Genomic DNA, 24,909 nt, shown 5'->3' on the forward strand with positions numbered 1-24,909 from the left:
GTCCCAGGTAGACAGGGCAGTGAAGAAGGCTTTTGGTACACTGGCCTTCATCAGTCAGGGCAGTGAGTATAGAAGTTGGGAAGTTATGTTGCAGTTGTACAGGACATTGGTGAGGCTGTACTTGGAGGATTGTGTTCAGTTTTGGGTCACCTCGCTATAGGAAGGATGTTATTAAACTGGAAAGTGTGCAGATGAAATTTACAAGCATGTTGCCTGGGCATAAGAGTCTGAGCTTTTGAGGGAGGTTGGACAAGCTAGGACTTTTTTTCTTTGTGTAGGAGACTGGGGGAGGGGGAGGGGCCCTTCATAGCGATGTATAAGATGATGAGAGGCACAAATAGAGTCAATGCATGCAGTCTTTTTCCCAAGGTTGGGGAATCGAGGACTGGAGGGGAAAGAATAAAAGGGAACTTGAGGGGCAACATTTTTACACAAAGGGTGGTACGCACATGGAATGAGCTGCCAGTGGAAGCGGGTTGAGGCGAGTATATTAACAACATTTGGACAAATACGTGGATAGGAAAGGATTAGAAGGATATGGGCCAAGTGCAGGGAAATGGGGTTAGTGTGGATGGACATCTAGGTCGGCATGGACCAGTCTGGGCCGAAGGGTGTCTGTGTGAAATTTGCACGTTCTCCCTGTGTCCATGTGTGTTTCCTCCTATAGTGCCTTTCCAGAGAGGTAGGCATTGTGGGGGCACAGCACTTTATTTCCCCCTCCATTTTGATTTAGCTCCTTTCCCCTCTCCTTGTGACTGCCTTGCCTTTGCTTTGCATTGCCCTTAATATTCCATCGGCTATACAGCTGTTTTACTGGGGGGGAGGTTAGTAGGTTAAAAACCACTGTCTTTGATTGGCCCTAATCTTACTCTTATCATTCTTTTATCCCTGATATAGCTACAGAAAACATTATTGTTTTCCTTGATTCTATCCACCAATAACTTCTCATGTCCCCTCCTGGCTCTTCTCTGTTCTCTCTTTAGGTCTTTCTTGGCTAATTTGGAACTGTCAAGTGCCCTAACTGAGCCATCACGTCTCATCCTAACATAAACTGCCTTCTTCCTCTTGACAAGAGATTCAACTTCTTCAGCAAACCACTGCTCCAGCGCTTGACAACTTCCTCCCTGCCTGATAGGTACATACTTATCGAGGACCCACAGGAGCTGGTCTTTGAATAAGCTCCATGTTTCAACTGTGTCCATCACTTACAGTTTCCTTCTCCATCCTATGCATCCTAAATCTTGCCCAATCGCATCATAATTGCTTTCCTCCCAGCTATAACTCTTGTCCTGTGGTATATACCTATCCCTTTCCATCATTAAAGTAACCATAACCGAATTGTGGTCACTATCACCAAAGTGCTCACCTACCTCCAAATCTAACACCTGGCTGGGTTCATTACCCAGTACCAAATCCAACATGGCCTTCCTCCTTGTTGGCCTGTCTACATACTGTGCCCGGAAACTCTCCAGAACAAAAACTGACCCATCCAAAGTAGTTGACTATAGTATTCCCAGTCAATATTTGAAAAGTTAAAGTCCTCCATAACTACCCTGTTACTCTCGCTCCTATTGAGAATCATCTTTGATTGGATAATAGGGAAATCCCTGGCAATTACAGACCAGTCAGTCTCACGTCTGTGGTCAGCAAAGTTGTGGAAAGAATTCTGAGGGATAGGATTTATGACGATTTGGCAAAGCATAGTGTGATTAAAGGCAGTCAGCATGGCTTTGTGAGGGACAGGTCATGCCTCAAAAACCTTATTGAGTTCTTTGAGAAGGTAATGAGACAGGTCAAGCAGTGGATGTGGTGTATATGGATTTCAGCAAGGCATTTGATAGGGTTCCCCATGGTAGACTCATTCATAATGTCAGGAAGTATGGAATGCAGGGAGATTTGGCTATCTGGATTCAGAATTGACTGGCTGACAGAGGCAGAGAGTGGTTGTAGATGGAAAGTATTCTGCCTTGAGGTCAGTGTTGCGTGGGGTCCTACAGGGCTCTGTTCTTGGGCCCCTGCTCATTGTAGTTTTTATAAATGACTTGGACGAGGAAGGTGAGGGGTGGGTTAGTAAATTTGCAGATGAGACAAAGGTTGGAGGTGTCGTCGATAGTACTGAGGGCTACTGCAGGCTGCAGCGCGACATAGACAGGATGCAGAGCTGGGCTGGGAAATGGCAGATGGAGTTCAACCTGGATAAATGCAAAGTGATGCATTTGGGAAGGTTGAACTCGGATGCTGAATATAGGATTAAAGACAGGGTTCTAGGTAGTGTGGAGGAACAGAAGAATCTGGGTGTGCAGGTACATAGATCCCTCAAAGTTGCCATCCAAGTGGATAGGGTTGTTAAGAAAGCACTATAGTGTTCAGGCTTTCATTAACAGGGGGATCGAATTTAAGAGCCACGAGGTTTTGCTGCAGCTCTACAAGTCCCTGGTGAAATCACTCTTGAAATATTGTGTCCAGTTCTGGTCGCCCTGCTGTAGGAAAGATACAGCGGCTTTGGAGAGGCTGCAAAGAAGGTTTACCAGGATGCTGCCTGGACTGGAGGGCTTGCCTTATGAAGAAAGGCTGAATAAGCTCAGACTTTTCTTTCTGGAGAGATGGAGGAAGAGAAGAAACCTGATCGAGGTGGACAAGCTAATGAGTGGAATAGATAGAGTCAATAGCCAGAGACTTTTCCCCAGGGCAGGATTGACTGGTACGAGGGATCATAGTTTGAAGATATTAGGAGGAAGGTATAAAGGAGACATCAGAGGTAGGTTCTTTATGCAGAGAGTTGTGAATGCATGGAATGCGTTGCCAGTGGTGGTGGTGGAAGCAGAGACTGCTGGACATGCACATGGATAGCAGTGAGTTGGGAGGGGGTGGGAGGTGGTGCGTAAGTTAAGTTATTATATTTTACATTAGGATTAAACCTCAGCACAACATCATGGGCCAAAGGACCTGTTCAGTGCTGTATTTTCTATGTTCTATCCTTTCCATCTCTGGAACTATTCGGAGGCCTATAGAAAACTCCCAACAGGGTTCCTTTTCTGTTTCCAATCTCAGCCCATACTACCTCAGTTGACAAGTCCCCAAACATCCTTTCTACAACTGTAATACTGTCCTTGACCAACAATGCCACACTCCGCCTCTTTTACCATCTTCTCTGTTCTTACTGAAACATCTAAATCCTGGAACCTGCAACATCCATTCCTGTCCCTGCTCTATCCATGTCTCCGAAATGGCCACAACATCGAAGTCCCAGGTACCAACCCATGCTGCAAGTTCACCCGCCTTATTCCGGATGCTCCTGGTGTTGAAGTAGACACACTTCAAACCAACTTCCTGCTTACCGGTGCCATCTTGTGATCTTGAAATCTTATTTCTGACCTCACTACTCTCATCATCCTGTACACTCAAACTACAGTTTAGGTTCCCATCCCCCTGCTGCTGAATTAGTTTCAACCCACCTGAAGAGCATTAGCAAATGTCCTCCTCAGGTTAATGGTACCCTCTGGTTCAGATGAAGACCGTCCTGCTTCTAGAGGTCCCATCTGCCCCAGGATGAGCCCCAATTATCCAGGCATCCAAAACCCTCCCTCCTGCACCATCCCTGTCACCATGTGTCTCTTTCGTGCTCTCTCTGAGACATCATAAACCCTGGCACCTGGAAGGCAACAAACCCACTGAGAGTTTCTCTCATTCCCACAGAATCTCCTATCTGCCCCCCTAACTATGGAGTCCCCAATGACTAATGTTCTGCTTCTCTTATTCCCCCCCCCCTTCCGTTCTGAGCAACAGGGATAGACTCTGTGGCAGAGACCTGTGCCCCACAGTTTACCCAAGGAAAGCCCCTCCCCCCCAAAAAAAACAGTATACTTGTAATTGAGGGGAATGGCCACAGGGGATCCCTGCATTGCCTGGTTCCCTTCCTACCTTCATTTTTTTGTTTGAAGAATTAAGTTTGTTCTTAAAGTCTTTGGAGTTTGTTGAAGAAAATGTAGTGATGGTGTCTTTAATTGTGGATAAGGGTAATGAAGAGAAAAGAATTGACTGCTTTTGGTGTGTGGAAGCTTTAGTTTCCATTCTCAGTGCTGTCCACCTGACACAATCGGAATGATTATATTTTTAGCTTTGGTTGATGGGTGAAGGAGGGCGAGCTGACATCCAATGAGACAACCTCTTGATGCTTGAAATACAAACTCCTACGCGTGGCTTGGTCACTTTGTAGGTTTTCAATAGCCTGATTATCCCAGTTCCTGCAGCCTGTAGGTGTTCATTTACAAAGCCGCCTGCAGTTAGTTTAAGACTCTGCTTTGAATGAATAATCATGATGGGAAACTCCATTCTCAACCACGGCATTGTGCACTGTATTGGCTTTGGTTTTCAAGAACTTGGACATGTAAAGCCGTGTGTATGGTGTGGGGAATGAGCTTGCCTGCTCCCTAAAGTATCTTCCCAACCTCCTCCTCTGTCCCGGTCATTCCTGTTGGCTTTGATGCAGGACGTATTTAATTCACAAGGCAACCAACATAATCAAGGACTCCTCCCACCCCAGTTATACTCTCTTCCAACCTTTTCTATCTGATGGTATAAAAGTTTTTACATGTAGGTATGAACAGTTTTGAGAACATCTTCTTCCCCACTGTTATAAGACTTTTAAAACAGACCTTTCAAATGTTAATTCTGATCTGTCTCTCTCTGCACCTTTTCTGCAGCTGTATTACTGTGTTCTGCAGTCTGTCCTGCTATCCTGATGCAGTCTGTGGGGTACAATCGGCCTGAATGGCACACAAAACAACACTTTTCACTGTATCTCGGTACACGTAACAACAACAAATCAAACCCAAAAAAATTCTGTCGTCTCTCTGCTCTGACTCAGGAACATCAGAGTGAAGAGTTTTCCATCGCGTCCCTTAAACTGCCAGATTAGGAGTTTCAGTTTATTGCTTAATCCAGATATCCTGGTCTCTCCCGCACCAATACTAACCTTCCATTCAGAGAGCTCAGGCAGGGATTATTGGAGCTAACTTTGAGAACTTTGCACCAAGTTTAATGTCCCATAGAGAAGACAACAACTCAGACAGTGCGGTATCCCCCTCAGCGCCGCCCCTCGCGCAGTGCGCTGCTGCCCCTCGAGGTTAAAATAAAGGAATTGAAATGTGAATCTTTCATTCAACTGCCTGCTGAGGGGTTCTGAGGAAGGGTCATTGACTCAAAACGTCAGCTCTGGTTTCTGGCCACAGATGCTGCCAGATCTACTGTACTTTTCCATCAGTGTCTAGTTTCCTGATTTCCAGTATCCATAGTGCTTTTGGTTTCTGGAATGATAGTTGATGCTCACTGTCCTCCCGACTTCATCCTGACAAACTGCAAAATTCCGAGCGGAGCAGACGGGAGGATGAATAAATTCCCACCCTTGTTTTGAACAAACTCTGTCCCAGGAGCCCTTTATTACCCTGCTCTCACTGTGTCACCGATTATTAGATATATTGGGTGAAATTCTCTCTGTTTTTCTGATTGTGTCAGTAACAACACTGTGCCCCCTCTATGACCCTGAACCATTGCAGACCTGGCCTGTGAACGCAGCTGTTGTCTACAATCTGTATAGACCGCTCACTGAGAATGTTTAGCCTTTACATTGTGCACACAAGAGGAAACTGAACGATTTTTGTTTCAAATCAGGCCCTGTTTGTTGGAAAGAGAAAAATCCACCATTTTTAATCCTTTAACTGGGGTACAGTCCCACATACACTGACCCTGTCACTGGGGTACAGTCCCACATACACTGACCCTGTCGCTGGGGTGCGGTCTCCCCCCGCACACTGACCCTGTCACTGGGGTACAGTCCCACATACACTGACCCTGTCACTGGGGTGTGGTCTCCCCCCGCACGCTGATCCTGTCGCTGGGGTGTGGTCTCCCCCCGCACACTGACCCTGTCGCTGGGGTGCGGTCTCCCCCCGCACACTGACCCTGTCACTGGGGTACAGTCCTGCACACTGACCCTGTCACTGGGGTACAGTCCTGCACACTGACCCTGTCACTGGGGTGCGGTCTCCCCCCGCACACTGACCCTGTCGCTGGGGTGCGGTCTCCCCCCGCACACTGACCCTGTCGCTGGGGTGCGGTCTCCCCCCGCACACTGACCCTGTCGCTGGGGTGCGGTCTCCCCCCGCACACTGACCCTGTCGCTGGGGTGCGGTCTCCCCCCCGCACACTGACCCTGTCGCTGGGGTGCGGTCTCCCCCCGCACACTGACCCTGTCACTGGGGTGCGGTCTCCCCCCGCACACTGACCCTGTCACTGGGGTGCGGTCTCCCCCCGCACACTGACCCTGTCGCTGGGGTGCGGTCTCCCCCCGCACACTGACCCTGTCGCTGGGGTGCGGTCTCCCCCCGCACACTGACCCTGTCACTGGCATCGGAGATGAATCCGGAGAGGGTTCATAGGACTATTTTGATATGCAGAAACTGTTATGGGGCGAGGTTGGGTGTGATTGGAATTTAGAAAAACAAAAGATGACCGAACTGAAATGCCAGATTCTGAAGGGATGTTAGGAAAAGTGGTGGAGAGCTTGTTTTCCCTTGTGTCTGGGACCAGAAAGCAGAATCTCCAGTTCATAAGACACACAAAAGGCCCTTCAGCCCATTGAGTCTGCATTGATGTAACTGCCACTGAAAGTGCTCTAATCCCAATATCCTGCACTTGTCCTATATCCATGAATGTCATGATATTTGAATTGACTGACAATGGTGGTGTTGGACTGGGGTGGGCAAAGTTTAAAATCACAAAACACTGGGTTATAGTCCAACTGGTGGAGACTGGTACGATTGCAACATTTAAAAGGCATTTGGATGTGCATATGTATAGGAAGGGTTTGGAGGGATATGGGCCGGATGCTGGCAGGTGGGACTAGACTGGGTTGGAGTATCAGGTCGGCATGGATAGGTTGGACCGAAGGGTCTGTTCCCATACTGTAAATCTCTATGACTCTATGGTTTATTTGGAAGCGCTAGTTTTCGGAGTGCTGCTCCTAACCAGCTGATGAAGGAGCAGCGCTTTGAAAGCTAGTGCTTCCAACTAAACCTGTTGGACTATAACCTGGTGCTGTCATCTTTAACATGATGTTTTGAAATACTCATCCAAATATCTTTTAAGGTGATCTCAGAATAAGGAGTTGGACATTTGGGACAGAGATGAGGCAAATCTTTTTTTTCTCTCAGGGCGGTGTGCGTTTGGAATTTTTAACCAGAGAGGACTGTCATGGCTGGGTCATTAAATATATGCAAGATTGAGATAGAGAGACTTGTAATCAGAAAGGGAGTCCAGGGCTGTGGAGTTGAGGATGATCAGATCAGCCGTGGTGTAATTGGAACTGACTCGATGACATGAATGGCCTCCATCTGTTCCTAACCTTATGGTCTTAGAAATTAATAACGCTTTGTCCATTTAGCAAGGTGACCAATTAAATGTGCCATGTATATCAGGTGTTACTTAAAATTGACCAGATTTCTGAATGAGTGCAACTATTAGTTTATTTACAAAAATATTTAATAAAGTTGCATTCAACTTGGGTGACCATTTAGTTAACACATTAGAAGGTTAGCAAAGAAGTATAAATGCCTTACCCTCTGATTATCCCCAAAACATGCACAAATTTTTTGAGATTTCACTGCAGGATTGTTCTTTTCAAAGAAAGCCACTTGGTCAGTGAGATCTTCCTGAAGACAAAAGGGGGAGGGCGATACAGCAGCCTTTCAATATCCACCTGGTCAAGTCCCCTAAGGAGCTTCATTGTTTTAATTAAGTCACCTCGGACTCTTCTAAACCCCAAAGGACCTCGGCCTAGCCTGCCTAACCTTTTCTCAGGAGGCAATCTGCTTCTTCAAGGGATAAGTCTGGTAAATCGTTTGTGAGCTGCTCCCATTGTATTAACATCCTACTGTACGTGCAGTGACCAGTACTGGACCAAATACTGTACTCCAGATGTCATCTCCCTGCCATGTATAACTGCAGCATAACCTCCCTATTCTTGTCCTATTGTTCCCTTGCAGTAAACTACAACATTCTGTTAGCTTTCCTGATTACTTGCTGTCCTTGTGGCTTAACCTTCAGTGATTCATGCACTTGGGCACCCAGGTCCCACTGCTTCTCAGCTCTGTGACCTCTCACTGTTTACACAATGTGCTGCTTTTTTATTCTTTCTGCCAAAATTGACAATTTCATACATTGCATATTGTACTCCATTTCCAGATCTTTGCCCATTCAACCAATCTGTAACCCTTTATAGGTTCCTTATGGAGTCACAGTTATACAGTACAGAAACAGACCCTTCAGTCCAACCAGTCCATGCTGAACATAATCCCAAACTAAACTAGTCCCACCTGATTCCTCCTGGCCCATATCCCTCCAAACCTTTCCTATTCATGTACTTATCCAAATATCTTTTGAACATTGTAACTGCACCCACATCCACCACTTCCTCAGGAAGTTCATTCTACAGGCGAGTCACCCTCTGTGTTCAAGAAGACATTTGCTTCTGAAGTCTTTCTTGAATCTCTCTCCTCTCACCTTAAAAATGTGCCCCGTAGTCTTGAAATCCCCCATCTTAGGGAAAAGACAACTCCCATTAACTCTATCAGGGTGCCTCTCAACCCCCTACATTCCAGTGAGAAGTGTCCCAGCCTATTCAGCCTTTCTTTATAACTCAATCCTCCCATACTGGGTAACATCCTGGTAAATCTCTTCTGAACCCTCTTCAGCTTGATAATATCCTTCCTATGACTAACTGGGTGAGCCGAACTGGGCACAGTGTTACAGAAGAGGCCTCACCAACACGGCCTTCAGTTTGTTTTCCTATGTACATTTCTGTTATTTTACTGTCGTTCATTCTGAGCACAAATTGCTGAAAATCAAAGTCACGAAGGGTTATCTCTGACGTTCTGCTGATGTAGCATGCTCAGGAAATACAATCTTAGCCCGTTTCATCAATCACTCTTTCAAAAGAAAAATGAGTTTCATCCTGAACTAATGTGTTGGGGTCTCCTCCCAGAAATGGGGGAGAGGCGTCAGAGAGGTTTCCGTACTCTGACTCTGCTCTTGGTAGATTTCTTTCCACCTGAGCAATTCCCAAATAAAATTCCTCTTCAAAACAGTAGGTTCTACAGAAAAGCAAACTGTTATCACCCAAGAATCTGGGTATTTCTCTAACCTTGTTGGAAAAAAGCTCCAATGTTCACTGAACTTCCAATGAACTCTTAAAGAAACCACTCCAGGTATGTCCACAAAACCTGAAATGATGCAGTCTTTTACCACCCTCCTCCTAAATATACTGTCTCTGTCTCTGTCTCTGTCTCTGTCTCTCTCTCTGCCTCTGCCTCTGCCTCTGCCTCTGCCTCTGTCTCTCTCTGTCTCTCTCTCTCTGTCCCTCTCTCTCTGTCCCTCTCTCTCTGTCCCTCTCTCTCTGTCCCTCTCTCTCTGTCCCTCTCTCTCTGTCCCTCTCTCTCTGTCCCTCTCTCTCTGCCTCTCTCTCTCTGCCTCTCTCTCTCTCTCTCTCTCTTCCCCCCCCCCCCCTCTGTCTCTGTCTCTCTCTCTCTCTCTCTCTGTCTGTCTGTCTGTCTGTCTGTCTGTCTGTCTCTCTCTCTGTGATATTGAAGATGAAATGTTTTAATGATGCTGTAAACTGGAAGTTACAGTTTGCTATTTGTGATGCTGACACAGGGATAAGCATTTCACTGCGGAATGGCTACTCTAAATCAGTATAGCTTCTTTTTCTAAATGCACTGTTTCTCTCCCTTTGTAGTTCTTGTGCCTGAAGAACATCCGTACATTCCTGAAAGTTTGTCACGATAAATTTGGAATGAGGAACAGTGAACTCTTCGACCCGTTTGACTTGTTTGATGTGAGGGACTTTGGGAAGGTAAGTGAGATTGCACTGTTGTTGTGTAACACTCTGAGTGAGTGCTGTGTCCGGTCCAGCAGGTGACTGAGACACCGCAGTAGGTGCTGTGTTCTCCTCCACGGGAGGTGTATTTGTTCAACAAGAAACAGAGGCAACTGTGAGAGACCTGAACTCGCCCCACAGCAACTGAGTCAGAGTCTAGGGAGCTCTCTCTGGGGAAGGTTGACCAGCCTGGGGAGGGGGCGGAGCAGTAGATCTCTCTGGGAAGGGGTCATCAGCCTGCGGGGGTGTAGTGCCGTAGATTTCTGTGGGGGAGGGGGGATTAATGGTCATGGTATCCCTCTGGGGAGGGTCTGTTAGCTGTAGAGAGGCTGGAGGGGTGGAGACTCGTACCTCCCTCTGAGGAGGCCAGAGGGGTTTCACTCCCCCTCGACTCGGGACGGGGTGGGGGGGACTGTTATCTCTGAGGAGGGGCTCAGTGTTTTGCAGCCTGTTCTTTGTAAATTGGGACATGAGTCAGGATTGTTTGTGTTCTTCGAAGTTGAGTGTTGGCAGGATTCCTGACTGTCGTTTGAAATCTCCCTTTTGTGTTTAATCTCCTCTTGCCTGGCTCTTTTGTGAAGAAGTTAGAATGTTGTGTGATCTAACAGCTTGATCAGCTCAGCAAAGAGTGAAACTGCTCCCCTCTCCCAGGGGCTGCCGGGAAATGGCAGCGGGATGGGAGGGGGCGCACTGTAGACCCTGGACTAGGAGGGTCTGCACTTGGAGGGTGCGGTGGGTGTGGGGGCGGGTGTAGAAGCGGGTGTGGGAGCAGGTGGGGTCAACGTAGGGGGTGGTGGTGGGTGTCGGGAAAGGGCTCCAGGGGGAGCAGTGATTGGGTGGGGGCATTGAGACCTTTCTCTCCCCACGCAGTGTGTGTCTCGGGCTGACTAACGACTATATGCCACTGTTTTTTCACAACCTGCTTCCTGCGTTAATAATAGTGGGTGGAAATAATGTCACTGCTTTTGTGAGTCCTCGCACCCCCATTCATCCCAGAGCCCCCCCCACCCCCCAACCAGTGCAGATATGTTCCCAGCTGCTGCCTAAAGTACAATGCCATTGTAAAGCCCTTTCTGCTGTTACTGTGCTGGCTGTTACTCACGCAGCAACACTCAACAGGACAGGCAGAGACAGAAACCTGCCCATGGGGTTCTTCCCCCCCCCAAGCACACCGTTGGTTAATGTGACTCCAGGCTGGGGGAGGGTGGTGCTGGGTACACTGGTGGGTACAGTGGGTGTGGGAGGATTGTTTTGGGGTTATGTGTGCAAGGCTGGCAGCGGGAGAATGAGTGGGGGTTGAAGGAGTAGAGCAATGAGTGGGATACGAATTGGGAATTTGGGGTCAGTTTGATATGTTTTGAGACCCTCTTCAGTGTATCCCTGTTGAGTACAGTCTGAAAGAAGATCTCTGTGTGTACTGTAGTTTGAGCTGGTAACTGTGGAGTGTGAATGGCTCTGTTTCTCTCTAATGAAATGGGACAGGTCCTTGCAATATTTTATTCAGCTTTGTGACTGAAACTAAGTATGGGCAGCTGTAAAATATGGTGTGACACACTGTCAGGCTAATCGCTGTGTGGATGAACAGACACTGACCTGTTTCTAAGTAGATAATGTTTTAGAGGTGACATTTTTCTGAAAATCAGCAAATTCTCTGCAGCCAGGGGTGATGTGCAATGTGTGTGTGATCGTGAAGCACTGGAGCAGCACAGTGGTGTGCCTGTGATTGAAAGGGGCATGGCAGGTGAAAGGCAAGATTTCACAGAATAATGTACAATGTCAAATATAATCTAATGTAATCCCTAATAAGTCCAATCAAGCACTCTCCTCCCAGAGATTAGTGAGAATGTGGAATTCATTCCTGTGCAGAGTGCTCAAGGGAAATTGTGTCGGTGTATTTAAAGGAAAGCTGGATAAACACAGGAGAGAGGGACTGAGGCATACATGAGATGACGAGGGGTTTGGAGGAGGAACCTTGTAGAAACCCCAGCACAGAGCAGATGGGCCAAATGGCTGGAAGTATGGTGTAGATCTGTGAGTGATATCTGGATGTTTGTGCTGTTGAAAGTGTTAAATTTGAATCATTTTTCCTCCTGACCTACAAAATGCAAGTCTAAGTTCTGTTGTCAACCATGTGTTATGAACACTGTCAGACATTGAATTATCACCGCAAGTTCACCAAGCCTGCAGTGTGCACAGGTTCTATCCAGCCCCACTGAACAGCTATGTGTGTGTGTGTGTCTGTGTGTGTACATGCACTTGCAAGGGCTGGAGATAGACGGGAATTTCCTGACCAGAGCCAGTGTGCCCCTCTTACAGAATTTGCCTCTGTGCCTTGATGGTCAATCCACAGTCAGACAGACCTGGGGACATCTTGCCCCCCTCTGGTTTCTGGTCAGAGGAATACAGTAGTATGTTGCTGGAGACAGCCAGCCAGCTGTTCAGGATTGCTGCTATAGGGCGTCTCCCTTTACAGAGCTCAGTCGTTCATGGGGCTGTGTGTGGAAAGGCTTGTAGCTGGTGGGACCTGAGGAACTCTGAAACTCACACAATAATCAAAATCCAGTGTGTTTAATTGAAACCATTTTCTGTTCTTCGAGAAACAGTTAGTTTGCACTGACGCAGCATTGGAGTCCCTAATGCTCAGAGTTTCTGTGGGCTCTGTTCCAGCTCTATAATTCCAGGCCCAATGAAATTTTATTCCCATCCAGTGACCGGGAGATGAGGTTCCCATCACCAGAGGCACCTTGGTTACAATTCCAGTATCTGGGGACATGCTGAACATAACGCAGTGGGAATGTCTGGCTGCAACTCTGTGTAAACCTCTCAAATCGCAGTCAATTCTTGCCTTCATCAGAGGGAGACAAAGCATTTGCCTTACAAAACCTCAGGCTGATCCACGTGTGCTATACTCCCTCGGCGCTGGCCCTTCAATAGTCCAGCGCTCCCTTGACACCTATGTCATGCTCACCTGGATCATGGACTCAGTGGTGTGATATTTTTGTGTCCAGCTGGTCTTGGACAACACCAAGCACATGGCCAGATTCAAAGGCAGCAGAGAGATAGGAGCAGCACCACGTGCAGCTTCTCTGTCTCTAATGACACTATTAGCATCCCAATAGTAAGAGCTGACGTCGGGTTTTGAAGGAAGTGGCAGCAGTGATAGTAGATCCATTGGTTATAATATTCCAAAATTCCCTGGAGATGGAAAAGGTTGCAGTGGATTGGAAAAATGCTAATATCTTGCCCTTAATCAAAAAGGAAGGCACAAAATAGGAAGTTACAGACCAGTGAATTTAACGTTTGCCATTGGGAAATTGTCCATATCTGTTCTTAAGGAAGTAACAACGAGACATTTTGGAAAGTCTGAATGCAATCCATCAGAATTGGCATGGTTTAATAAAGGAGAAAGTGAGGACTGCAGATGCTGGAGATCAGAGCTGAAAATGTGTTGCTGGAAAAGTGCAGCAGGTCAGGCAGCATCCAAGGAGCAGGAGAATCGATGTTTTGGGCATGAGCCCTTCTTCAGGAATCATTTAATGAAGGGTCAGTCATGTTTGCCTAATTTGCAAGAATTTATATTAAGATATAACAATCAAAGTGGATAATGGGGATCCTGTACATGTCTATCTAGACTTCATAAAGACATTTGAAGAGGTGCTGTTGCAGGATAAGATCACCTGGAGTTAGGGGCAATTTATTATCTTGGATGTAGGAATGGCTAACCAACAGAAAACAGAGTCAGGATAAATGGGTCTTTTTCTGGTTTGTGAGATGTAGCTAATGGGATATTATAGGGTTTGGTCCTCTAGGCATTTCCTATGTTCAATCTGTATTAATTGGATATGGGGATGGGAAGTAATACAGTCAAATTTGCAGTTGACACCGAATTAAGTGTTAAAGTGTGACACTGGGAAAGCACAGCAGGTGAGGCAGTATCCGAGGAGCAGGAGAATTGATGTTTTGGGCATAAGCCCTTGATCACCAAAATAGATTCCAGAGATATGGCGGGGGGTGGGGGGGGTTGCCTTATAAATAAAGATTCTGTAGTTTAGGACTCCACTCTCTGAAGTTTAGAAGAAGGAGAGAAAATCTAATTGAGATCGGGAAGATACAAAAGGGATTGACAACGTTACCATAGATTGGGTGATTCCTGATATGGGCAATCTGAAATGAAAGGACATTGTTTTAGGATTGGGGGGTAGCAGGTTTACAACAAATGACGAGAAATTACTTCTACCAAAGGATCATGAATCTGTGGAATTCACTCCCCAAGCGCGCTGTGGATGCTGGGATGTTGAGTAATTTTGAGGAGGAGATCGGTAATGTGTTGAAATGTTACAGGGAGCAGGATATGGAAGTTGAGATGAGGAAGTTGAGGCTGAGGTGAGATCAGCCATGATTGTGTTAAATGGTGGATCAGGCTCAAGGGGTTCAATGGCTGCCTCCTGCTCCTTGTTGTGATGTCATGTTCTCTAAGCCACTCCCCATTCTGACTTGGGCGTGTGTCTCCGTCCCTTCGCTGTTTCAGTGTCAATTCACTTCCTAATGACATTGTCGATGTCGCTACACCAAATGGACTGCAGCAGTTCAGGGAGATATTTCCCCCCCAACCCCTGGGGTCAGTGTCAGGGGTCAGCAGGAACCCTTGCTGATTTTCCCCCCCTCTCTAACCCCTGGGGTCAGTGGCTGCAGCGGTAAAGTGGGGCAGAGGTTTGGGATGTTCTGTCATGTTTAGTACGACACAGGGAGAGGCAATTAGTTGTGAGGCTTCAGACAGACCTGCTGTCGTTGTACTCTATTGAAGGACAGAGTAAGGGCACAGTCTTCAGTGTCAAAGTGGACTGGCCAGTGTGCTGTGCTAACGTGCGTGAACGATTACTGATGTGGATTGAGTGTGGAGCAGGTGCAGGATATGGGGAAGCAGTTTACTGGCTGCTGGTCCAGGAAGTGCTCTGTCCACCACAAGCTCGCATCAGAACAGCCTGAAGACAACAAATTAATTCTTAACCTGCCTTGCGTATAACATTTTTCTTCAACTCAACTCCAACTGCATCTAGGTAAAACCAATGACTGCAGATACCAGAAACCAGATTCTGTATTAGTGGTGCTGGAAGAGCAGGCAGCATCCGAGGAGCAGAAAAAGCCCTTCTTTTGCCCGAAACGTCGGTTTTACTGCTCCTCGGATGCTGCCTGAACTGCTGTGCTCTTCCAGCACCACTAATCCAATTGCATCTCCCTACCCCCTTCCCCTACCCCAGAAAACCCAGCTTTCCCCACCACCCCGATGCTACATTCCCCTACCTCTCCAAATATCTCACTGTTGAATATGTTTCCAGTTCCCTTTACATTCCTTTATAATTGACGTCACCCACAATTAATTCCTGGACAGGATTTCTCTCTGTTTAATAGCAGTGTACATAACAATGAATCCTTTAGTTCTGGTGTCAAAATTCTGTTTCAGTACACAGTATGGCAGCTGCTGGGATTAGTGTGGATCCTCCCCTCTCCTGGACCCCCATGTTCAATAATAATAGGATCCAGAGAACAAGCCCACCCTCCCTGGATCATAGCCCCTGTCAGCTTTGTGACTTTTGAGTATTGATAGTATTTTGTAGCACTCATATCATTGAATTCATGATGAGTGCATTTTTAATCCCCCTCTTTCCTGTGAAGGTTTGTTCAAATGCAGATTGTAACAGCAATTTGCATGTTTGTATTACCTCAAGTAGTCTCACGATTATCCTCTGTCGTGTTACACAGGATTTGATAACTGAGCAGACAACAACATATTTTGACAGGTCAGCAAAATGTTGGTCAGAGATTGATGCTCCTAATAATTTTAAATGAGGAAATTGAGGCAGAGCTGAAGAGGTGGAGGGTCATCTAATTTCCTTTTCCTCTGAGGGTCTCTCTCCATTCTGTGCACGGCAGCAATTCCCGAAACCAGGAGTCAGTGTGTTGCACTCCACTGGGTGTACACAGTCACGATCGATGGGTGCCATGTATGTAGGTTATTAAAGTGTTATGATCAAGCACAGAAAATATCCAGGGATGCTATTCTTTATATTGTGAAGACTGGAATAGATGGGGATACAAAACCCTGGTTAGACTGTGTGTGGAGATACTATGAACAGTTCTAGACATGGGCGGCACGGTGGTACAGTGGTTAGCACTGCTGCCTCACAGCGCCTGAGACCCGGGTTCAATTCCCGACTCAGGCGACTGACTGTGTGGAGTTTGCACGTTCTCCCCGTGTCTGCGTGGGTTTCCTCCGGGTGCTCCGGTTTCCTCCCACAGTCCAAAGATGTGCGGGTCAGGTGAATTGGCCATGCTAAATTGCCCGTAGCATTAGATAATGGGGTAAATGTAGGGGTATGGGTGGGTTGCGCTTCGGCGGGTTGGTGTGGACTTGTCGGGCCGAAGGGCCTGTTTCCACACTGTAAGTAATCTAATCTAAACATCCCGTTTTATGAAGGAGATATTGGTTTTTGAGGAGCATAGATTTACCAGAACAGCACCTAGTTAAACGAGAAGGGCAGACTAAAGTTGGATTCCCTAGATTTGGAAGATTAAGAGCTGATTTGATGACTAAATGTTCAAGATATTAGGGGAACAGATAATATAGATAGAAACAAATTTCTGCTGGTTTAGGAATGTTGGTCTAAGGAACCGTGTCCTCTAAATATTTGAGACTGAACATTTAGGATTTAAATGAGTGGAGACTTCTGTCAGTGGTGAGAGAAGGTTGGGACTCTGGTCTGCACAAAGTGAAGGTGTTCGATCAATTGTTCATTTGAGATTGGAGGTTGGTAGGTTGTGGTTAAGGTATTAAGGGGCAGATCAGCCAGAATCTTACTGAATGGCAGGATACACGAGAGGTTGTAAGGCCACCTCCTACTCCTTGCCCAATTTCCAGGGAATGTTGGACCCAGGGAGGCCGGTCATTGACAGTGTTAATGTCCATGTTTGTGTTAAGCAAATCAGGCCACATCGCTCATGACTCCCATTAGTTACTAACTGTTAGCTGCTTATCAGCCGATCAGTATTAGATGATCAAAAATTCCTCCAATTATATATTTGGAGATCTAAACCCTTGGCTCAAATTGTCTTTAACAGGGCTCAACCTTAGTCCCAAACTATTGAATCTGTCCCTCGTGATAATTAATTGAGGCTGAGCCAGATCATTTGTAACCCTGATGTTACATTTGAGATGAATTTTCAGCTCTGTTTCATGACATCTCAATGACCATTTATGTCACCCCCGAGACTTTGCCCCTGCTTTAGTTGTCAGCTGCTGAAGCCCTCGTTCATGCCTTTGTTACCTCCGCCCTCAATGTTTCAGTGCTGTCCTGGTGGCTTCTCTGTAAACTTGAAGCTAATCTCTGTGGTTTCCACATTTTAAATTGCATCATGTTCTGTTCACCCATTGCCCTTGTATTTGCTGATCTCCCAGTTAGGCACGACCTCAGGTTTCAAACAGGGGACCAATTTCTTAAACTGTTTTGTGATGTTGCCTCCTCCTCTTCCCTTGCATTCTTCCCATTCTTCCAGCTTTGAAATCTGGAAGGTTTAATTCCTCTGCTACCAGCAGCTGCTGATGCCCAGGCTCCAGAACTTCCTTTTTGAACCTCTCCCTAGCTGTCTCTTTGCTCCTTGAAGCCTCCTGTCTGACCAACTTTATTGTTGTTTTATATAAGGCTTGGGGTTTGTGTTTGATTTACAGACGGTACTGCAAAGTGCTTGGGCACATGTTACTGCAACTTGCACCATCGAGCCAGAGATTTTACAGCACAGAAACAGGCCATTCAGCCCATCACATCCACACCAGTCATCTACATCCATCTTTCTGATCCCATTTTCCAGCATTTAGCTCATAGCCTTGAATACTATGGCACCGTCAGTGTTGGCTCTGTCATTGAGAATTTATTTTTGATCTTTGCTCAGAGTTCAGAAAGCAGCCTCGTGGTCCCTCTCAGTTCCTTTCGTCCTGTAACACGAGAAAACCAAGCCCAGATGCGGTCTCTTGGGAGAGTTCAGCTGCTCCCCAAAGAATGGAGCTCTGCATCTCGAGAACTATTCTTAGCAAGCTTGATTCTGAAGTTGTGTAAGTGATTTACTGTAATAAGTTTTTGTGGTCTTGATGTCTCTGGGGCGGAAGAGCATCATGTCTGCTGTCACATTCAAGCAGAGAACGAAGGGAGTGTTTCCGAATCACTCGCCATTTTGTTCACTTCAGGTGGAAATCAGCAAACAAAAAGATTTAAACTAAAGTTATAACTAAATGAGTAACATTTCCGTTTGTTTTGCTGGCTTGGATAGGTTTAGTATTGTGTTGCCTTGACATGTTTCCCTCTCCCGGAGCCCCTCATTACAATTTGATATTGAAACTTTGAGACTGAGTGCCTTTGTGGAGAATGAGGTGGTGTTCCTCAACTGTTACTGTGCTTCACTGGAACATTGCAGCAAGCCCAGGATAGAGAGGTTTGCGTGAGATCAAGGTGGTTTATTAAAATTGCGAGCAGGAAGTTAAGACCATTCCTATGGTCAGAGCCAAGGTCCTCTGCAAAATGAAATCTTGAATGTAGTAGCTTCAGAAATTGACCACATTATGTTTATTCTCCAATTTTCTTACATTCTCTCTAATGCTTCGAGTTCAGTGATTCTTCTTCAGAATGTTTGTGTCTTGTTGGTTTTGATCTTAGTTAACGAGGCATCCAGATGGATATATAAAGAGTTTAGAGTGATGTGGGCCAGATACTGGCAAATGGAACTAGATTAATCTAGGATATGTGGTCGGCATGGCAGAGTTGGACTGAAGGGTTTGTTTCTGTACTGTATATCTCTATGAATGTTATGACAGAACTCATTCTCTCACGTTTTCACCTTAATTCACAGTCTGTCTCTCCGTCTCTCTCTGGAATATTTGGATTGTCTTGCGAGAGGTCTTTATGAGAATAAGAGGCAACTTGATAGGAGATGGTTGTTGCTGAGCAGATGACCGGGTGGATGTGGAAAAGATGTTTCCCCTTGGGGAACAGTCTGGAAGTAGAGCTCGCTGTTGAAGATTAAGGGGTTATCCTTTTAAGGTTATTTTCCTGAATGTTGAGAGTTTTCTGAACTCTCTTCCTCAAAAGGCAGTGGATACAGTGTCCTTGGATATTCTTGTGGCAGCGATGGGTTAGTCTTTGATGAATAAGAGGAAGGTTATTTGAGGGGGGGTGTGGAGTTGGATCAGCCATGATCCTGCTGAATAGTGGGACACGCTTGAACACGACATGAACTCCTAATTTGTATGTTTTTGTTTGTTCATGGGATGTGGGTGTTGCTGGCCTAGTATTTACTGCCCATCCCTAATAGTTCAGACTCAACTATACTGCTGTGGGTCTGGAGTCCTGTTTATTCCAGACTAGGTAAGGAGTCCTTTATTCTCCTAAAGGACATTGAACTGATGAACTGACAAAAATCCACGATGGTTTCATGGATGCTTTAAGGTTCGCTCTTTTATTCAATTTTTATTGAATTCAAATTTGACCATCTGCCATGATGGGATTGAAAACCCATGTTCCCAGAACATTAGAGCTGAAAATGTGTTGCTGGAAGAGCGCAGCAGGTCAGGCAGCATCCAAAGAGCAGGAGAATCGACGTTTTGGGCTTGAGCCTTTCTCCTGTTCCTTGGATGCTGCCTGACCTGCTGCGCTTTTCTAGCAACACATTTTCAGCTCTGATCTCCAGCATCTGCAGTCCTCACTTTTTCCTCCCAGAACATTAGCCTGGAGTTCTGGTTTACTTGTCCAGTGACTTTACCTCCTATGCGATTACTTTCTTTCCTCTTCTCTGCCACCCCCCCACCCCCACCCCACCCCACCCCCGATGGACATTGAAGCCTGCCTGCTCTCGGCCTCGGCCCTGGCCCCAGCCTCATGTGCGTTGATCTTGCTCCTCAGCATCCTTCTGAAAACCTATTCAGGTTCGTCTTTTGATGGAAGTGTCATTGCTGAAGCCATTCATCATATCATATGTTTCTTTCAGCAGTGGGAAGTGTTGATTGGAATTTTCCCTTGGGTGCTGTCTGGGAAGTACGATCCTGGGATTCCCTTAGGATTAATGTCGCAGGCTGGATTGCGTTGCTATGTGTTTACTGATGTGTTTGTAGGTTGCGACCATTTGAGCTTTAGTTACAGAGGAGATGATGAGTCATTAATGAGGTGTGACTGAATAACATTGGATTTTAGTTCCTGTTCAGTAATCCCTTTGACATAGGCGGGAACCCCATGAAGCAGAAATTTCTCCCATATCCTGGTTATAGAATGGCTTCAATGCGGAAGGCCATTTAATCCAATGAATTCCTGCTGGCCTGGAGAGCACCCAGCTCCCATTCAGTAAACAAAAAAGCTAAAGAACTGCAGATACTGGAAACCAAACACAAACAGAAATTGCTGGAAGCTGCAGGTCTGGCAGCATCTGCAGAGAGAAAGCAGAGTTAACGTTTCAGGTCCATTAACCCAACTTCAGAAATGTTCCAGCAATTAGAGTCCCACTGCATGTTCCCTCGTAGCTCTATGGTGACGTGAGCAGCTGGTTTGATGTAACGTGCCAAGTCGGGCACTGACTTCTGGTTCTGGGAGTTACTTCTTGTGTGAAGCTCTCCAAAGACCAGGTAGCTGGTAAGGAAAGGAGAGTGAGCCTTGGTCATACTCCCTTACTTGTTCCGTATGATGCTGCAACTTCTTTGTTTGGATCCTTTATATGATTTATTTTCCAAAACTATATTTGAATTTGTCTTCACTGTGTGAAGAAATTTCTCCATTTCAAGTTTTTTTGTGTTGTCTATGGTTCTGTTGCTATTCACCTTTTTTAATCTGTACTGTCTCAACCTCAATATTTCCACCAAAGTGACAGTTTCTTCTTATCCACTGTCAAGCCATCATACAATTGGATACTGTTGGAATGGAGGCCACCCTCCTCCTGTATGTCTGATCAGGCCACGGGATCATGTGGCCAACTGCTGCTCCTATCTATCAAGTTCCGCTAAGTTTCCTCTCAGCCTCGTTTTATTGAAAGAGAACAGCCCCAGCTTCTCCAATCTGCCCATGACTGAGGTCCCCACTCTATTGTCTCAACATCCTGCCTAAAATGAGCCACCCTGAGTTAGGTACAAGCTTCAGCAGAGCTTGAGCTAGTGTATTTTAGTTTAAATCACCAGAACATCCCTGCTTTTGGACTGTTTGCTACTCAGTTGGGAAGAGTGAGATGATTGAAGAGCCCCACTGTTCTGTGAATGGTCACAAATGTGTAACTGCCCAATTAAACCACCAGCACAATCAATTTGCCAACTGACCATTCAGGACAAAAGGTCATTCATACCAGGTTTCGTCATTAACAGGAAATAGCTTGAACTTTATCGTTTTGTTATTAAACTTATTCTTTAACAATTAGGAAAAATTATTTTTTTAAGACTACATGACTTAAGCTATATCACTTTAAAATCCCAAACACACACATCAATTCACAAGTAAGACAAACAACACAAAGTAGCTTGACATACATTATGGATGAAAAAGTGTAGACTGAGAAAATAAATTCCAAATTTGAAATATCCAGACCATAAGATGAAGGAGCAGAATTAAACCATTTGGACCATTGAGCCTGACCCCCCATTGATTCATGGCTTCTAGGTTTCTTGACCTTTTCCTCGACCTCATTCTCCTGCCTTTTTCCCCGTAGCCTTGCTCCTCGTACTCATCAAGAGCCTTCTATCTCCGTCTTAAAGACACTTGATGACTTGGCTGGTGAAAGCTGAAGAGTTATTTTTGATGGTGACACAAGTTGATCCACAGCAAACTTTTGATCTTTGATTCAATTGCTGATTGGTTGGACCTAGATTTTTACTTGTTAGGATTCGTTCTTCAGAATCTGTGTTTCAGTAATTTTACTGAGGGGGATGGTGAGAATACTTCTTGTTTTCAGGTTTTGAATATCTGAGTGCAGTGTATTTAGGTCTGTAACAGATTACAACTGGACCAAACTGAAGGGTCTTACTGGACAGTTTTCCTTAACTGAAAGATACATGCTACCGGAAATATTCACCTCACTGCTGTAAAACGTCGTCTAGTCCTAGAAAGTTCAAGTATACACCACACAATCATTCTTCCTTCCAAATTATATTATAAGACACTTCTGTGCATTTAACTTCATCTGAATTGCATTTATTGTCACATGTACTGAGGCACAGTGAAAAGCTTTGTCTTGTGCGCAATACAGGCAGATCACCGAGTTAAGTAGCGTAGATAGTAAATAATAGGTAAACAGCAGCAAAAACAAAAACACATGTACAGGCGAATGTTATGAGTTTGAGAGTCCATTCAGTATTCTAACAACAGGAGGGTAGACATTGTTGTGAAACCGGCTGGTGTGTGTTCAGGCTTCTGTACCTTCTCCCCGATGGTAGAGGTTGTAGAAAAACATTGCCAGGGTGGGATGGATCTTTGAGAATACTGGTGGCCTTTCCTTGACAGTGGGCCTGGTAGATGAATTCTATAGATGGGAGGTTGGCCTTTGTGATTGTTCGGGCCGAGTTCACCACTCTCTGTAACTGTTTCCGATCTTGAATGGTACAGTTGTCCTACCAGGTAGTGATACATCCAGACAGAATGCTCTCAATGGCGCACCTATAAAAATTGGCAAGGATATTCACCCGTCATGCCAAATTTCCTCAGCTGACTGAGGAAGAGATGTTGTTGGGCCTTTGTAACCATCTGCCACATGTCTGCCCATTCTACCTCTGTCTGTGCCCTCCTCATTGTCTACAATAATTCCAAGGTTGACCTCACTTACAAATGTTGAAATTAACCGATGTCATCCTCAGTCTAGATCTGAAAGAGCTCTGATTATTGCCCTGAGTGTGGGGAGCAGTGCTCTAAACCTTCTGTCTGAAAAACAGCCATTTATGTCTGCACCGTTTCCTGTTCTTCAGCTTTCCTGGTTTCCATATTGCTTTTATACTCAGGGTATGCACCTCACTGACCAGCAAGGGAAGTGACATTTTATCAAGTGCTTTAGGAATTCCATATATATCATATTCATTCCATTACCCTAATTAATTCTCCCTGTTAACTAACTGGAATAATCAATCAAGTTGCCTAAACACGATTTGTCCTTGATCACTCCATGCCATCTATCTCCAATTTTAATTTACCTTTGACCAAGAGACTGTTAACTTTATCCCACATTATCATTTTAAGAAGTGCCCCATTACTGATGTCAAACTGGCTGGTCTGTAGTTGCTGGGCTATCTTTATGCTCAATTAAATCACCAACAGTCTTTCTTCCCCAGGGTAAGGGAATCCAAAACTACGGGGTGTAGGTTTAAAGGGAGATGGGAAAGATTTGAAAGGGACCCAAGCGGCAACTTTTTTGCACAGTGGATGGTGCGTCAATGTAACAAGCTACCGAAGAGATGGTAGAGGCAAGCACAATTGACATTTAAAAGGCATTTGGATGGGTACGTGGATGGGAAGGGTTTAGAGGGATACGGACCAAATGCAGGCCAGTTTACACCCTGCCTTTCATAATCCCATAATTTGAATCTGTCCTGGGTATTTATTAAATTAAAATTTAACCAGCCTTTTTAAATTACCTTTATCAATTTTTAGCCAAGTCTCTGAACACCAGCTCCTCTTTCACTCTGACTTGTTTGCCATCATCTTCCTGGGTAAAGGCAGATGTGAAGTATTCATTACATACCTCAGCTATGACTCCTCTCTCTAAGTGTAAATCCCCTATTTGTTCTGTAATCTGCCCTACTCCTCCTCCTACCGCTCTGTCACTGTTTCTGTTTACTTGCCTTTGAATGGGAGAGAAACTGCAGGAAAAGAGTAAAGCACAACATGATTTTCTCATTGATGTCTGACTGTTGCAGGTGATGTGTGTGAGACAAAGTGTTTAAGGAGGGAGATCACAGTTAAAAATCACACACCAGGTTATAATCCAACAGGTTTAATTGGAAGCACACTAGCTTTCAGAGCGACGCTCCTTCCTCAGTGGTTGTGGGAGATCGCTAAGTGTTATGTATTGTGCTCTGTCTGTCTGGCATTTCACTGGGAGGGGTGGGAACACACAGCAGATTCTGGAGGTCACAGTCAGGGCAGTTGAGAAAGGTTTTATACAATGGGTGGGTCACAGCAGTACAGCTTCCTGCCTGTCTACTCCCTCCTAAACCCGAGCCCATTTCACTGAATCTTACCCACTGTGGTGTTGGACCTACCCACAGACCAGGAAGATACCAAGCCTTTGCTGTGTTGGATGATCCAGACTCTGGTCACTGTTGTGGATCTCCATTTGTGCTGATTGCCACCAGACAGGGAGATGGAGGAGAATGCTTGTCTTTATGGATTTGAGCAGACTCTCTGCACAGGAGACAAAGTAAAGATGCTGGAATTAGAGTTATCTTTGGGAGTTAGTTCGGTCACTGGAAGGTAGATTTAAGGAGAGTGGGATAAGGAGAATGGACAAATATTTCTGGTGGGGCGGAATAGGATCGATGATTCTTGTCGTGGATGGGATTGTAGCCGCAATAATTTTGATTGCTTGCAGTGATGAGTTCCCTCCAGTTGAGTGAATGAGTTGATGAGCTGGCAAGTGTTGTTTGGTAAAACCAATGACTGCAGATGCTGGAAACCAGATTCTGGATCAGTGGTGCTGGAAAAGCACAGCAGTTCAGGCAGCATCCAACAACCAGCGAAATCGACGTTTCAGGCAAAAACCCTTCATCAGGAATAAAGGCAGTGAGCTGGAAGCGTGGAGATATAAGCTAGAGGAGGGTGGGGTGGGGAGAGAGTAGCATAGAGTACAATGGGTGAGTGGGGGAGGAGATGAAGGTGATAGGTCAGGGAGGCTTGTAGAGAGAGGAGGAAAACTTCTTCAAGGCAGGAATCCAAGTGTTGTTTGGTGTTGCCTGCATGAACTGGAACTGGCTTCAT

General features: G+C 45.7%; 1 protein-coding gene across 1 annotated transcript in view; it reads left to right on the plus strand.

Annotated features, from left to right (window-relative positions):
• Window positions 1-24,909, plus strand: part of vav2 (vav 2 guanine nucleotide exchange factor) — a 158,258-nt gene that overhangs the window by 25,097 nt on the left and 108,252 nt on the right. The window contains exon 2 of the mRNA XM_060841679.1: window positions 9,791-9,907. Within this exon, the coding sequence (XP_060697662.1) occupies window positions 9,791-9,907 (117 nt within the window). The remainder of the gene's footprint in view (window positions 1-9,790; window positions 9,908-24,909) is intronic.

The sequence above is a fragment of the Hemiscyllium ocellatum genome, chromosome 21 (assembly GCF_020745735.1).
Source record: "Hemiscyllium ocellatum isolate sHemOce1 chromosome 21, sHemOce1.pat.X.cur, whole genome shotgun sequence".
In the NCBI taxonomy this organism is placed as follows: Eukaryota; Metazoa; Chordata; class Chondrichthyes; order Orectolobiformes; family Hemiscylliidae; genus Hemiscyllium; species Hemiscyllium ocellatum.